Raw genomic sequence first — 16382 nt, forward strand, 5'->3', positions numbered from 1 at the left:
GCTCATGGAGCTTCACGGTGAAGGTAGTAGTTCTGGAAAAGCTACTGGGGATGAGACCGGTGCTAAAGTTGAACGAGCTGATGGATATGAGCCACCAGTCCAAGAATCTGTTTAAAAGTCAGACATTTAATGGTGACAAATAAAAAATCATATTTGTGATGTTTAAAAAAAATGCAGTACACACATACAATGGAATATTATTTAGCCTTAAAAAGAAGGAAATTCTTTTTTTTTTTTTTGTCTAAATGTTTTTATTTGAAACAAATAGTTGCACCAAGCAAGAGTTTACTTTCCCCACTCCAAATTAAAACAGAGAGTAATATAGGGGCAAAGGTCATTTGGCAGGACAGTTCCAGGATGTGAACATCCTAAAAAGAAGGAAATTCTGACATAAGCTACAACATGGATGAACCTTGAAGACATTATAAGTAAAATAAGCCAGTCACAAAAGGACAAATACTGTATGATTCTACTTATATGAGTTACCTAGAAAAGTCAAACTCAAAGCAACAGAAAGTAGAACTGCAGGTGTCAGGGACTCAGATGAGTGAGAAATGGGAAGTTAGGGTTTAAAGGGTACAGAGCTTCAGTCAGGGGCAATGAAAAGGTTCTAGAGGTAGAAGGTGGTAATGGTGATACAACAATGTGAATGTACTTAATGTCACAGAACTGCACACTTAAAAATAGTTAAAATGGTAATTTCTATGTTGTATATAATTTTACTGCAATAAAAAAATTAAAGAAGGGGCACCTGGGTGGCTCAGTCGGTTAAGCATCTGACTTTGGCTCAGGTAGTGATCTCGGGGTCCTGGGATCGAGTCGTGTCCAGCTCTGTGCTCAGTGGGGAGTCTCCTTGTTCCTCTGCCACTCGCCCTGCTGGTGCACACATACACACACTCTCTCTCTCAAATAAATAAATAAAATCTTTTTTAAAAATTAAAGAAAAAAAAGAGAAAATAATCAGAGACTTCTACAATCTCAAGACAGTCTATATTACCCTGGCATTTCTTCAGATTTCAAAAGCACCTTTCTATTCTCATCCTGGTATTAGCACTTATAGGTTCTACACTCCAACGTATTTTTTATCAAACCAAAAAAAGAATATAAAACAATCTTTTTAAAAAGGTCTGGTGAAAGACCAAGAGACTATCAAAACTGCAAGTAGATTTTGAGAAAGATACAAACAGAATTCTAGAAGTAAAAAATACTGTCATTTAAATTAAAAACACAGTAGGGGCGCCTGGGTGGCTCGGTCATTAAGCATCTGCCTTAGGCTCAGGTCATGATCCCAGCGTCCTGGGATCGAGCCCCGCATCGGGCTCCTTGCTCTGCGGGAAGCCTGCTTCTCCCTCTCCCACTCCCCCTGCTTGTGTTCCCTCTCTTGCTGTGTCTCTCTCTGCCAAATAAATTAAAAAAATAAATAAATAAATAAAATAAAAACACAGTAGATGGACTGATTAAATGACATATTAGACACAACTGTATGAGAATTAGCAAACTGGAAGAGCTGAAGAAATTACCAAGTGGAAAATATAAACTGAGAAAAGATATGAAGGGCAGAGTAAGAAAGTACAACATTTTTCCAACCAGAGTTCCCAAGGGAAAGAAAAAATGAGGGAAGAGTTAAAAACTCAAAGAGATAATGGCTAAGAATTTTCTAGGATTGGTTAAAAGAAATCAATCCTCAAAAATCAGGGAGTCCAAAAAAAATCCTAAAAAAGATAAATAAGGTGTTAAAACCCCAGAGAGAAAAGTCATAATGTACAGCAAAACAACAATTAGACCAATGGCTGATTTGAATGCAGAAACACTGGAATGATATTTTCAAAGTGCTGGGAAAAAAAATTACTATCAGCCCTGATTTGTTGATCTAATGAAATTATCTCTCAAAAAAGAAGACAAAAGAAAGATATTTTAGGGGTGCTTGGGTGGCTCATCAGTTAGGCGGCCGCCTTCGGCTCAGGTTGTGATCCTGGGGTCCTGGGATGGAGCCCCACGTCTGGCTCCCTGCTCAGCGGAGAGCCTGCTTCTCCCTCTCCCTCTGCCTGCCACTCTGCCTACTTGTGCTATTTATGGGGTGAAAAAAGAAGAGAGAAACAAAATCTTAGACAACCATATATAAAGGGACAATGGAACTAGAGGTATTTTACAATCTTTATATTACTCAGGAAAACAGTAAAGATGCTAATTAATTTAAGACTTTGAAGTTAAATACACGTTTCTGGTTTTCCAGAAAACCACTGTAAGACTAGAAATAATAGGTATACCTTCCAAACTAGTAGTGTGATCATCGTGTTCGACTCTTACTCCCATGTTGACAGGACATCTGAAAGAAATTCTAGCCATCCTTCCAGACCAGAGATACTAAGCTCATCCAGTATCTACCATAGTATGTAGTCATTACGTATTTGTTACATTAATTTGGTTGTTCCAGAATTAAACGAATTCTATTTCACAAATGGATTATACTTCTCAACTCTGCCTAGAAGGCTGATTCCATCTTATTATTTTAGTGAATGGCCTGACTATCCCTTCAATTTTTTCTTTTTCAGAAAATAGGACAATGAATGCTTGGGATAAAATACCAAATCCTAAGCCTCATTTCTTGCTTCTAAGCTGGGGGAAAAAAAATATTTATATATATGCTTTTCTCCTTACTAATGCTCCAAAGGAGATATCAATCAAAAATTTAGATGTTTGATTTTAATCATGGGAAAATGGCAATCAGAAGCTCAGGCACCTAAACTGTGAGTGATATTTTCCCCACAGTTGGTAAAACTGTATATTCCACAACATATGGAATTCTACTGAAAGCTTTCACTGGCATTTTGCCTTGTTAAGCAAAAGTTAGAAGTTATGCTAAGACATTTAAAAAAAGTGAACACTGCCTTTTCATTAGACTAACATTTAAAATATGACTTAAATACCATGGAAAATATATTAATATATCTAACACTCAGAGTTCTTAACTATATGTCAGGCATAGTTTTAAACATTTTTATGAACTCATTAACCCTCACAAAAATACACGATGAGTCAGGTAGTACTGTGATTAGCTTTGCTTTACAGAAGAAGACCATGAGAAAAAGATTAAACAATTTCCCCAATTTACATACCTCAAAGGTGTCAATCAATACTGGGATTTGAACCCAAGGAGTTTAGCTCTGGAGCTTTTACTCTTAATCATTACACTCTACTGCCTCCCAAGATTCTTGTCATGTTTATATGCTGATTTACCTTGTATCTATATCTAAAGTCTGACTGTGGTATTTGCTAACTCATACTAGATGCATTTTGCCAAAGTTGTCTATTCCATTTATTTGCAAAGGATTAAAACTAATAGAGAAGTCCAAATCCATGTTACATTTTTACTTACACTTACAAATTCTGCATATTTCTTATTGGGCGGGATTATTCTCATCTGCACCCCAGGACTTCATGCTTAGAATTTATTCATTCAGGAAACAGGAACTGGATGGTCCTACTTCATGCAATGCCCTGTGCTAAGCAACAGTTTACAGCTACTTCCTAATTGGCAGTTAAATTTCACCAAGATCACCCACAGCATGGTATGTATTTTTTCAAAGAAGCATAAAATAGTTTTGGTCGGAAGCAGTAAACGGTCTTCCCATTTGTTCATTCAACAAATATTCTTCAAGACTCTAATATGTGCCAAAGCACTATGATGGGTGCTGAAAATTCAGGGGCAAACACAGCAGAACCAATATTTGCCCCTTAGGGCTCTAGTGGGGAGAAAGACGTTAAATAAGTAATAATCACACAAATAAGTACTTATAACTGTGATAAGCAAAAAAAGGAAAAAAAACAACAACATAGGAATCATATGATAAATGGACCTAACTCAGTTTTAGAGGTAATGTCAGGGAGGGTGTCCCTAAAACACTGACATTTAATGTGGAAGTTGAGGATTCAAAGAAATGACCCAAATAAAGAAGTACTGGAGAGTAGTTCTGGCAAGGGAATAGCACTGTGTTTTGGAGGAAATGAAAACCAGGTGTGCCTGGAGTGCCACAAGAAGACAGCAGCTAAGCCAATGCTCAAAGGTCTTTTCCTCACTACGAGGCCAACCACCTGCTCATTCTGCCGCTGGCCCACTCTTATTTTCTCCATGGCTCCGAGGAATAAAGTATGTGCAGTACTAGCGCATGACCCTTTAAAATGAGTAACTTAAATTCTGCAAACAATTTCACTGGTGGAGAGGATGTGGATAAGATAAATCTTTTGTAAGATTATAAATTTCATCTGTATTTTAACAACTTGAGGCCAGAGACCACATCTTGTATATCCTACTATCATTCAGAACACCTAGCAATGTACATAGCAAGGGTCTGATAACTCATTTTGCTATTTGGGGAGAAGAGCTGTAGGATAAGAAATTTAAGTGTTAGTAGTCTTGATTTTTTTCTTTTTTTTTTTTTTTAAATTTTTTTTATTTATTTATTTGAGAGAGAGAGAATGAGAGAGAGCGAGTACATGAGAGGGGGGAGGGTCAGAGGGAGAAGCAGACTCCCTGCCGAGCAGGGAGCCCGACGCGGGACTCGATCCTGTGACTCCAGGATCATGACCTGAGCCGAAGGCAGCCGCCCAACCAACTGAGCCACCCAGGCGCCCAGTCTTGATTTTTTTCTATGTAAGAATTACTTCCCCATTCACATATCCTTATCTACTTTAATTGTATGAATAAAAACATGTTGTCTACCTTACAGATAAAAGATGAGCCAGTGCTTCAGAGATGGGTTGGAGAAAGAAGGCTTGAAATATAGGGAGCAGGCGCCTGGGTGGCTCAGTTGGTTAAGCGACTGCCTTCGGCTCAGGTCATGGTCCCGGAGTCCTGGGATCGAGTCCCACATCGGGCTCCCGGCTCAGCGGGGAGCCTGCTTCTCCCTCTGCCCTCTCCCCTCTCATGCTGTTTCTCTCTCTCTCTCAAATAAATAAATAAATAAAATATTTAAAAAAAAAAAAAAGGAAAGAAATATAGGGAGCTAGATAATAGAGGTCCCTCACCTCCCAACTCTAAGAACAAATGTGCTATTTCTCCTTCTTCACAGAAAGCTTACCTGTGGGAATAAGTTAAACTTATTTCAAAAGAAGGAATGACTTTTACGTGGATTGTGGCCAGCTGCAATGAAATTCAGCCACTTTCCTCTTAAAAGTCATTCAACTGGAAATCTTATCAGTGGGAAATTCTCTAAGGGCCAAAGATTCTATTTTCTGCAACTTAACAATATTTGTAAAACATTTTTAGTTCTAAGATTCACTACCTCTCATCCTCTGTACACACATAACATCCCACATTCATACCAATCCAATGTGCTGACTTCTAACAGAAGTGACATAAAATTTTTTGGACTCTAAAAGTCCAAATATGTAATGACACAATATAATATCATTTATGAATCTTCGTTTCTCTCTGTGATTACATAACCATTTGTACATAGCAACATTTGAGGGGTGGAAAGGAGAATCACCATGCCTTCCAAAGGAGGCAAGAGACAGTGAGCTATCCTCATCAGAATGACTAGCTGGGAGAGCAAGTATCAAAGCACAATACACTTATGGAAGGAATACCATGAGCAAGGGACTGAGATAAGAACAGCACTGGAAATATCAAGAATATAGCCCAGTCCTTGCCCTCCAGAAACCAACAGTCTAAAAGGGAGATACCCTGGGGTGGGGGTGGGGGGGGAGCCACAAATCAATCATCAAAGACTAATGATCCAGCATATGAGGACACAGATCTACCAAGGGACTGGAAAGAAGGCAACAAATCCCCAACTTCCTGTGTCTAATTATCCAAGTCCCCTTTTATCCATTACTCTATCATACTCTACCTATTTGTCTGCACATAATACACATACCTAAATAGATTTAATCAGACTAAAGCCCCCATATCTTTAACAAGCATGCCCAGATTAGAAATTCTAATCTAACCTAGATTAGATGAGGACCTAGCCCATTATTTTGAAGTCATCTCATTCCACACTTACTGAAACAAGCAGTTAGCTAAGTACATCATGACTCCTTAAACTGCACATGACAAAGTCTTGGGATATTGTATCAGACTTCGTCTCCTAGCTTTTCTTTGCAAAATTTTAAACAGGAAAGTGAATTAAAGGGTTTGGGGGTTTTTTAAATGATGAAAAAGGGTAAGAACTGGTGCATCTATATATAGTTTAGTTTGCATTTATATCCAGGGAAACACAATTTGGTTTGGAGTAGAGAGAAAAGAAAGAGTAAGACAAATCAAGTTCAAATAGACTGAAAAAGGCTGAGAAAACTGAGAGAAGACTGTGACTAAAGACAGATTTTCTAAATTTCAACAATGAAAATGTAATACTTCTGTAACAAGAAAAATTTTGCTCTTTTTGAAAGACCATTATGAAGGCTCAGCATGATAATAGTATACAGTTCAATATTATTTATATTATTATATGAAGGATATAATACTTTAATCATGATAAAAAAACAAATGAAAAAAATTCCCTACCTACATATTAATCTCTCCTTCCCTAATAAATCTTTTTGTAAGTTATTAAGAAAAACAAAGGGGACGGGGCCATGGGTGGCTCAGTCAGTTAAGCGGCCAGCTCTTGATTTCAGCTCAGGTCATAATCTCACGGTCATAGGATCGAGCCCCACATGGGGCTCCACGCTCAGCAGGGAGTCAGTTTGAGGATTCTCTCTCCTTCTCCCTCGGCGCTTCCCTCCACTCTCTCCCAAATAAATAAATAAATAAATAAATAAATAAATCTTTTTTAAAAAAGAAAAAACAAGTTAAGACAGTCTTTCCCTCCATAACCATTCCCAATGAAAACTAAGTAAGTACTAAAATGGCTGAAAAAGACAGAGAAGCAGCCACCTCAATCATTCAAAACGTTGTGTAATCTGAACTTAATTCTGTGGCCCAATATCCCAAACACCTATCGCAAGAATTCTACAGTTCCAACGTACAAGGAATAGAAAGACAGATAAAAGCCTCCAATGGGAGACCCTACCTCCAATACATCAACTTTCTTCTCTGGGTGTTTCAGAGTCTTATTATATATCCAACTTTACTCCTTAAACCTCACTTTGATGTATTTATACTACATATATAGCACTAAAGGCTACTAAAGCTTAAAAAAGTCAAGGCTGATCATCTAAAACTAATGATGTAATGTATGGGGATTAACATAATAAAAAAAAAAAAAAGTCAAGGCTGAAATTTATGTTTTCTCCTTCTAGTCCTGTCTATATGGGAAGGTTTAAGGGCAGACCTGCCCAAAAGCAACATGAAGTAATTGAATGACCCTTCCTCAGCAAGAATACTGAGCATATAATTCTAGAAAGAAATCCTGCTGTGATGCCAGCTAATCTCTGACATTTGCTCATTAAGGACTGCTATTTCTTTTGATACTGCTCTAATGCTTGTTTATTAGGTAAAAATGTACCCCACTGTCATGACCATGACATAAGGTTCAATGAAAAGGCTGGGCCAGATCAGTCAAAAAGCAAAAAAGAGACAGTTCAACTTTATGATAGTCTTTGTCTCCTGCCATATGGTTCAAGGACGTGAGGATCTTTTTTTTTTTTTTTAATATTTTATTTATTTATTTGACAGAGAGAGAGATATCGAGAGAGGGAACACAAGCAGGGGCAGAGGGAGAAGCAGGCTTCCCGCTGAGCAGGGAGCCCGACATGGGGCTCGATCCCAGAACCCTGGGATCATGACCCGAGCCGAAGGCAGACGCTCAACGACTGAGCCACCCAGGCGCCCCGAGGATCTTTTAATAAGGAATTCACGACTCATAGCATGATACTACACTGTAACCAGCAGGACTCCAAATAATGTGTCTAAATTGTTAAATTTTAAAAAGACACTTCCAATTTTAAAAGAATGCAAGATCCCAATGCCTCTTTCAGATAGGAACATATTCTCACATTATGATTTTAGTAAGTGGCCTACGTAGTTGAAATGACTCCAAAAGAGAGAACCACAACCCAAAATAGCCTGAACACTTTTGTTATCTCAACCAATGGGCAGTTAGCCATTCAAGCCTTCCTCTTAATATATATTCTACTCGTTTCAGACAAAGCCCACAATAAATTCAATGAGACTGTTCAGATTCAGCTATATCAGATGTTTAAAAGCTGGGGATGAAAAATGTTCATTACACAAGATTTCTATTACAATATTTTGCACATAAAAAGTAAATACTATGTATATGTTCATTTAGTAAAAAAATATATATATATATCCTATTGTATACCTATGGTCACAGCCTGACACTAGAAATAAAATAATGAACACAATAGATGTGGTCCCTGCAACTGAGGAACCTACAGTCTAGTGAAGAAAACAGACAGTGACCAAGTATGGTGAATGTCACTGAAACGCATATACATGCTATGCTGAACTGCAGTAAAAGACCAGGAATAATAAGACCCTCTAAGTTGTGATATGTATAAAGCATAGGCATTTTATATGTATATAAATGACCAGTAATTAAATAAGTATATAAAATGATCAAACTCCTTTTTTAACAAGTATACAAGAAATATTAAAACCCAAATAAGTCCCATCCCCATAAAAGTACTTGCCTTGATGCTGCCCTTACTCCTGGACTACAATAGAAAGAGGCAACTTAAGATACTGTGGTTAATACCACAAGACTTTTACTCTACTTATATTCTGTCCCCTTAGAGTTATACCAGTGCTATTTATAAAACAACTTTGGAAAAGCCCAACTTTCTACTGTGCGGATATATAAACAAATATTTTTTTAAAGATTTTATTTATTTAAGAGAGAGAGAGCGCACGCACGCACAAGCAGGAGGAGAGGCAGAGGGCAAGGGAGAAGCCAACTCCCAGCTGAGCAGGGAGCCCAACAAGAACGTGGAGCTCGATCCTAGGACCCCAGGATCATGACCCGAACCGAAGGCAGATGCTTAACCAGCTGTGCCACCCAGCCGCCCCTAAACAAATATTTAAATTGGGGCTCTACTAAAATTAAAAACACAGTTGTAGAAACATTATAATCTTCAAAACTCTTCTGGTCTCTCAATCACATGAGTAAATGTTAAGTATTATTGGAACAAAGTTCACAATCTGACCCATTCATTTATCTCTTCTGATCCAAAGTTTTTCATTTTTCAAATGAAACTTCATGATTGCACAAAGAATCCACAAACCTACCTTAAATACTATGTAAATACAGAAATCCTATAAAAGCACTTTAAATACTATTAGTTCTAATAGGCTTTCAAGCTGAGCAGCCATATAGACCATAAAAAGCCTTTATCTGTTTTGCAGGCATAAATACTTCTATGCTGATCTGTATCTACTCTTACGTTTTTTTCTAAAGAAATGCTGCAAAATGGAATGCTGCTGTGAAACAGAACCCAACCTTCACATCATTCTTTTCATATGCGGGCCCTTCGTGCAGGCCATGCCAAAGCCAGGCTTTAAACAGATAATCTTGCCAGGCCCAGGACACGTGGCAACTCTATGACTAACAGCATTCTCGTTGCTTCAAATTCTAGGTGGAAAACTTCCACTGATATTTAACAACTTTGCTCTAACTGGCACAGGATAGTGCAGTAGAGTAAGCAAAGGATACAGAGTAAGAGAAACAGAGTTTGGGTTCAAACTCTACCATTAACTAGCTGTGCCACTGTAGGCAGGTTACTTAAATTCTCTGACCTACATACAGCATCCTCATCTGTAAAACTGAGACCATCACAATACCTACCTTAACGGATTACTATGATAGTGTATATGAAAGTATTTTATTAACTATAAAGGATTATACAAATGTTCTTTTTATTCACTTTATTAACTTTTTCCTTAATGTAGAAATACGTTCATTTTAAAAACTGGGAAATACAGAAAAAATATTAAAAAGAAAAAAAATCACGACAGGCCTATCACCATTGCTGTTATTTTATGTATTTATTTCTTAAGATTTTTTTTTTTCTAAGTAATCGCTACAGGCAACATGGGGCTCAGACTCTGCAACCCTGAGATCAAGAGTCACATGCTCTTCGAACTGAGCCAGCCAGGTGCCCCTGTTGTTATTTATTTTAACGGAAAAAACCTAACATCAACCAAGAAAAAAAAATTAGAGCAAAAATAATTTCAGATGCTAATACTGATCATTTACAAATGATAAAATTAATTGCCAATTTCTTTTTAAGAGCAGAACAGTCTTTCCCATCTATTAGGTTAAAGTAAAGACAATGCTGCTATTTGTACCAGAGTTGGTCTCAAGAGGGTATGATATATGGGCGAGGCTCATAAAAGTCAAGGCCACAGAAACTCCCAAAATAAATATTTCATGAGCCCAAGGAGAAGTTACAACACATGCCCTCAGATGCAATGGAGAAGGCAAAGGGTCTGAAGCCCCATTAATAAAACTACCACAACTGAAGGGTCACAAAGACTCACGGATTGCCATGGGTCAGTTCAAAAGAAAAAAGAAAAATTTATATACCATGCTATAAGACAGGCAGTCTAAGACTTCTGACTTTTTCACACTGCTCACTGAATCCCACCTTTGGAACTTCTTACCCCTCCTCTATTTTTCCTTTCCCACCCTTCTTTCTCTTAGACCCCCTTCCTTGTTTTATTATTGCATTAGAATCACTCTCTGTGTTTAAAATGGCCTTATGCCATACAATGGAATATTATTCAGCAACAAAAAGGAATGAAGTTCTGATACATTAACACCATGGATGAACCTTGAAAACATTATGCAAAATGAAAGAAGTCAGACACAAAAGACCACATATTTTATGATTCCATTAACACAAAATGTCTAGAATAGTTAAATCCACAGAGACAGACAGTAGATTGGTGGTTGCCTAAGACTGGGGAGGTGGGGGATGGGAGAGACTGAGTGACCGCAGTAGGAGGTTTCTCCTTGAGGGGACACAAACTTCCTAAAATTAGATTGTAGTGATAGTAGCACAACTCTGTCAATATATTAAAAACAAAACAACAACGACAAAAACATTTAATTGTATACATTAAATGGGGGACTTGTATGGCATATGAATTATACCTCAACAAAACTTTTTAAAAAATGGTCTTGTTCAGGATCCTGAGTTGAAAAAAGGACATGTGAATAAATACTCCCATCCTACTCCTCCCTAACTGTGCAGTAAAATGATGACTCGGTTGCGATAAGATGTGTATGTTAAGTAACTGGACTACATTTGTTTAACAAATATACATGAAGTTACAAATCCAAATGAGTCTTGCCCCTCCAAAAGTAGTCACCTTAATGATGCCGTAAGTCAAAACTTGGTCCTCATATTCTCAATAATTCTATGCCTTTGTTTGGGTAGTTCTTTCTGCTTATAATGCCTTTCTTACCACATCTTTAGATCAAATCCCACCGATCTCAAATGTTACATCCTCCATGAAGCCTTGTGGAGTCTCCATCAAAAGTAATCTCACCTTACTTCTGAACTTCCAGGGTACTTGACTTCCTTAGAGTCACTTAGCACTTTCAATCCAGTCTTGTACTTATTTTGCCTAGAATCATACTTACTGCTTTGACATTAAAAGGGGGTCTCAACAAATACCTATTTGGTAAAGGAATGACTATGCTTAACAATTGAGAATTTCATCTTCATCTGGTAAACTTTAATTTTGGAAATATCCAAAGCTCATTTAGACTCAAGAATGGCACATAAAATAGTAGGGCTAAGGAATGCCCACTGCAGATGAAATTTTCTTGACAAATTTGACATATGTATGTAAATAATCTGAGAGAAATTTCAAACAGAAGCACTGGAATAAAAATATAACCTCCCAAGGGACGCCTGGGTGGCTCAGTCGGTTAAGCGTCTGCCTTCAGCTCAGGTCATGATCCCAGGGTCCTGGGATCGAGTCCCGCATCGGGCTCCCTGCTCCGCGGGGAGCCTGCTTCTCCCTCTGCCTCTGCCTCTCTCTCTCTATCTCTCATGAATAAATAAATAAAATCTTTAAAAAAAAATATATATATATATATATAACCTCCCAAGGTAATTGAAAGAAACCTGAATTACATAAGTTCCAGAATATTTGTTCAAAAATCAGTTTCCTTATTTTATAATAACACCACATGTTTTTTCCTAGCAAAACCGGCGAATTCTATCATCAGGTTCTATTAACTCTTCTTCTACTATATTTCTAATTAATTCCTTCTCCATTTTCCCTGCCACACCCAAAGTCCAAGGCCTCATTATCTTCATGACCAACCAATTTAAAAGGTCTAATTTATCTCCCCTCCCACAGTTCCTTCTTTCCCTCAGCAATACTTACTGGGCCATCCTGTGTGCCAGTGTTGAGCGTAGGAACTGGGGAGCACATAAAGAAATGTCAAATGAGGCTTGTGCCCCAGACACAACCTAGTTGGGGAGTTGACACTTGTACATAATTCATCACAATACTCAGCAGCATATATGTAAGGGCCACAATTGGCATTGAGAATTTCAAGCAGTGGGCAGGTCCTCTGGCCTCCAGAGAACACAACCTATACAGTCTCCCCTCCAACACCATTCTCATCCCCTCCCCCCTCCCACTGCCTTCGTTCATCTTATTGGATAAGGCCTTCTGTTAAACTGCCCATATGTCATACGCTGACTTCGTCTCTAATTTCTCTCCAACTTACTTCCTGAGCTAGTTCAGACAATATACCTGTTGTAACGTTGTAACCTGGAAATGACTTACCAGTACCTTTGTTCACTATTGACTATCAGCACAATCCTCCTAACTTGCTCTCTGATTAATTCAAATCAACCAATCCCAAGTCCCTTTTTTTGTATGTATTGGGATATAACTATATGTAATTTTTTTTCAGCTCCTGACTGGCCTTATTTCTTTTGTATTTGTCTCACAATGTCTTTGCAGTGTTTCCTAACGAAGCACGTATCACAACCACATATGGAGCTTCTTAAAAATACAAAACGCCTTGAGACTACCCCATGAAGAGCTCCTCAGTTAAGTCTGCGATGGGAGTTGGACATCTTTATTACTAAAAAGCCCCACCGGTGATTCTGATGCACAGCCCAACCTGAGAACCACTGATTTATTACAATGCTCCCTACGCAGCATTCAATTCTTACTAATTCATGCAATGAAGCTCATAAATAACTTTTCTCTAAATAGCCTAACCAGATATCAACCCCTAGACTAAACTAGCTCTGTTCCAAGTGCAACATGTGGTTTTAAGATTTCATTTCCTGAAGTATACTCCATGGAGGGACACTATCACCCTGTCTCTTTACATTGTTTCCTATTTGTTGAAAAATGGAGGCCTGGAATGCAGCCATGTTAGACAACACTATATAAGAATGTACTCTGGAGTCTTAGATTAAAATTAGTTATAAAAAGAACAAGAACAATGTAGAACTAGATATTCTGAATGAAGACAGTGTTCTTACTGCATAGATTCTTACTAAATCTATACAGAAGGAAGAAGAGGAATTAGGTCAGTAGAGTTCCCCCCATCTTCCTAATGATCAGTCTCTTGAACTGCCTGAGAAGGGCCCCCAAAGACGAGGAAGACTTTCAGCAGCTACAGTGCGCCTGGTGCATTCAGTGCTCTAATCAGATAAGTAACCCAAGCCCCACCCAGACCGACAGTTGCCTCCCAACCTGCCAACTACCCTGACAAAAACTATTTTCACAGCTCGGTGGGGGAGCAGTATGAACTTTTTCCAAAGTTGTCCCTCACAGGCAGCAGTGGTCTGAGTCACCCACCCAGGGTGGGAAAGAAAAGTGTGATATTAGTCAGGGGAGTGTTAGGAGACTGGTCACAGCACCTCTTTTTCCATTTCAGAAGTGAGCTCCGCCTCCCCTAGGAACCACCTAAGTTATCAGTCACAGCTGTGGGCTACAGGGGTCTGCAAGGGCCACTCAGCCACCCACGAAAGTTGTGGGTCGGGGAGGAGACGCCCCGTCCTGCTCTCCGGCAGGGGCCGCAGATCCCAGATTCCACAGGCCTCTCCCAGCACTCCATCTTGCTTCCTGCCAGGAGGAGGGGCCGAGGAGGAGGGCCCCCGAGTCTGGAAAGGCCCCAGGGGGCAGAAGCCGTTTGACAGCAGGTAAAGCCAGGTGGAAATCTCCAAGGGAGGGAAAAAAATGAAAGGCGGCAGGGTGGAACGAAAGAGGAAAGAGGACTCGTGGTCATGAATTATTGCATGAAGAAATATAAAGAAAATTACCCGGTGTTTGAGAGTGCCAGAGGTGTGAGCAGAAGTAGAAATGCCTAGGAAGGAAGGAGGAGACCGGGAGACGAGTGGCCAGGAAGACAAGTGGACAAAAGAGCCAGACTCGGGGAGCGCGGGGGGAGGGTGGCGAGTGAGGCAGGTCACAGGGTGAGGAGAAGTATTAGAAAGGTGAACAACGCGGCTCAAATAAGAATCCCTGGGAGGAAAGGCGGGGAATCCGTACGGGAGCGCGCCAGCCCATAGGCCAGACTGGGGAGGCCTAAAAAGGAGCTGAGAGCAAGGCTGTCAACGTGAGGGGCGACAGCCTGCTGAGTGAAAGGGGCCATCAGACACCCTAACAACTATCATTTACTGAGCGCCTACTGTGGGTCATACGCTGCGCTAGGCACTTTACAAATACCACCTCGCTGAATCAAACAACAAACCCGCAAGGCAGGCATTATTATGATTGCCCCCATTTTATAGATGAAGAAACTGAGGCCCACAGAAACTTGGGAGCTCGCTCAAGGTCACAGAGTGAGGGAATCGGGATTCGAACCCATGGCCATCTGGCTCTAGAGCCCACGCGCAAAGCCACAGGCAGCTAGCCGGCGAAGTGGAGCCACTGAGATGTCTCCTGACCCCGCTCCCCACCCCAGGCCCAGCGCGCTCACCCGGACAAGGTTGCTGACGGCCGCCTGCACGGCGGCCACGGGCGCGGTGAGGTCAGGGATGGCTTTGCCGTCCACCTCGCCTTCCTCGTGCATGATTACCAGGTGCGAGATCTGTTGCGCCACCGGCTCCAAGATGCTCTCGATCGTGCGCGTATGAAACACGGGCATCGCGGCGGCTAGCGGGGCGGCGAACCGCGGGCTACAGAGAATTGGGAACGACGGGGCCGGGAACCCGCTGAAAGACCGACTGCGAGCAGCAACTACCGAGACCGGGCTTCCCTCGGCGTAACCAGCCCTGCGGGCGCCCCGCCCCATCGCGTCGCCGCGCCCAATGGTAGCACCGCTCAGACCGGGGCCGCCACGCCTATTGGTCCCGCTTCGAGATGCTCCGCCTCCGCCACAGCGCCGCCAAGACCCCGCCCCGCCCCCATTCCCAAGGGAGGGGCCTGGGATTGGGGCTGCGCCGCCGGGATTGCAACCGGATTCCGGAGTCCTAACGCGGGGCGCTCCTTATAAGGGCATGGTGGGAGCGGAGCGTGCGGCTGGAATCAGTGGCCCCGCCCCCAGGAGCCACCTCCCGCCTGGGCTCTGCAGAGCTCCGCCCCTCTGCAGAATCACCTCAGCGGGGCGGGGTCTCCTCACCTCCGGCGGCTCTGGAGTCTCAAGAAAACCAGGGAGCCATAGGTCTCCCCGCCCCCTCCTCAACTTTTCCCTTTGCACAATGCCCTCAAAATAGTCTTTCCATTTCTTCTCAGGAATACATGGAAATGCTTTTCGTAAAACATCCAAATAACAAAAGTGCATAGAGAAACATGAGTGTCCCATTCATTCACACACATTCCACCGACTCCCATCCTCAGAGATACTCACTGTTAACAGTTTAGTATGTAGCCTTCTAGACTTTTGCCTATTCATTTTCTTGTACATATATATTTCTAAGTAACTGGGATTTAACATTTCCTGGAATTTGTTATTTTTCCCCTTAATTAAAATCCCCTGGTTATCCTTCACCATTGATAAATATAGATCTACTTCATTCTTTTTTAGTGGCTGCATGGTATTCCATCGCATGAAATCAAACAATTTACATAACTAATTTCCTAGTAATGGACATTTAGGTTGAATTCTGCTTTTCAGTATTAAAAAACAATTCTGTATGAGCATCATTGTCCTTGTCTCTGTATTGTGCGCATGTGTATTTCTCTAGGACAGATACCTAGAAAGGAAGTGAAAATGAAAAAAGTATATACATTTTACATTTTGATACAACCAAATTACTAATCTTCTCACAGTGCACTTTGTGTATATCTTGTGAATGTCTTCCTCGTCTCAGATTCTCTCTTGCCCAAGCTTTCCCATGCGAGGTAACACTTTCACTAATACGTCCAAGCTGAAGATACTCAAATCAAATGAAAATATTTCTCGAGGTGCCTGGGTGGCTCAGTTAAGCGTCTACCTTCGGCTCAGGTCATGATCTCAGGGTCCTGAGATCGAGTCCCATATTGCGGG

The 16382-nt window shown here is 40.7% G+C and overlaps 1 protein-coding gene and 1 long non-coding RNA gene across 3 annotated transcripts in view; both read right to left on the reverse strand.

Annotated features, from left to right (window-relative positions):
• Window positions 1–15145, reverse strand: part of VCL (vinculin) — a 112028-nt gene extending 96883 nt beyond the window's left edge. Inside the window, exon 1 of one of the 2 annotated variants that reach the window (XM_006733451.3) lies at window positions 14874–15145. In XM_006733451.3, coding sequence (XP_006733514.1) covers window positions 14874–15041 — 168 coding nt within the window. In that variant the 5' untranslated portion in view covers window positions 15042–15145. The remainder of the gene's footprint in view (window positions 1–14873) is intronic. The other variant, XM_006733452.3, reaches the window with a different exon arrangement.
• LOC145721991 (uncharacterized) lies at window positions 23–4421 on the reverse strand. The gene is made up of 2 exons (XR_014146023.1): window positions 752–4421; window positions 23–368 (listed from the first exon to the last, which is right to left on the reverse strand). It is a non-coding gene; the product is annotated as an uncharacterized LOC145721991 (long non-coding RNA).
• Window positions 15146–16382: the final 1237 nt, after the last annotated feature.

The sequence above is a fragment of the Leptonychotes weddellii genome, chromosome 6, assembly GCF_054177405.1.
Source record: "Leptonychotes weddellii isolate Sample4059 chromosome 6, ASM5417740v2, whole genome shotgun sequence".
NCBI lineage: Eukaryota > Metazoa > Chordata > Mammalia > Carnivora > Phocidae > Leptonychotes > Leptonychotes weddellii.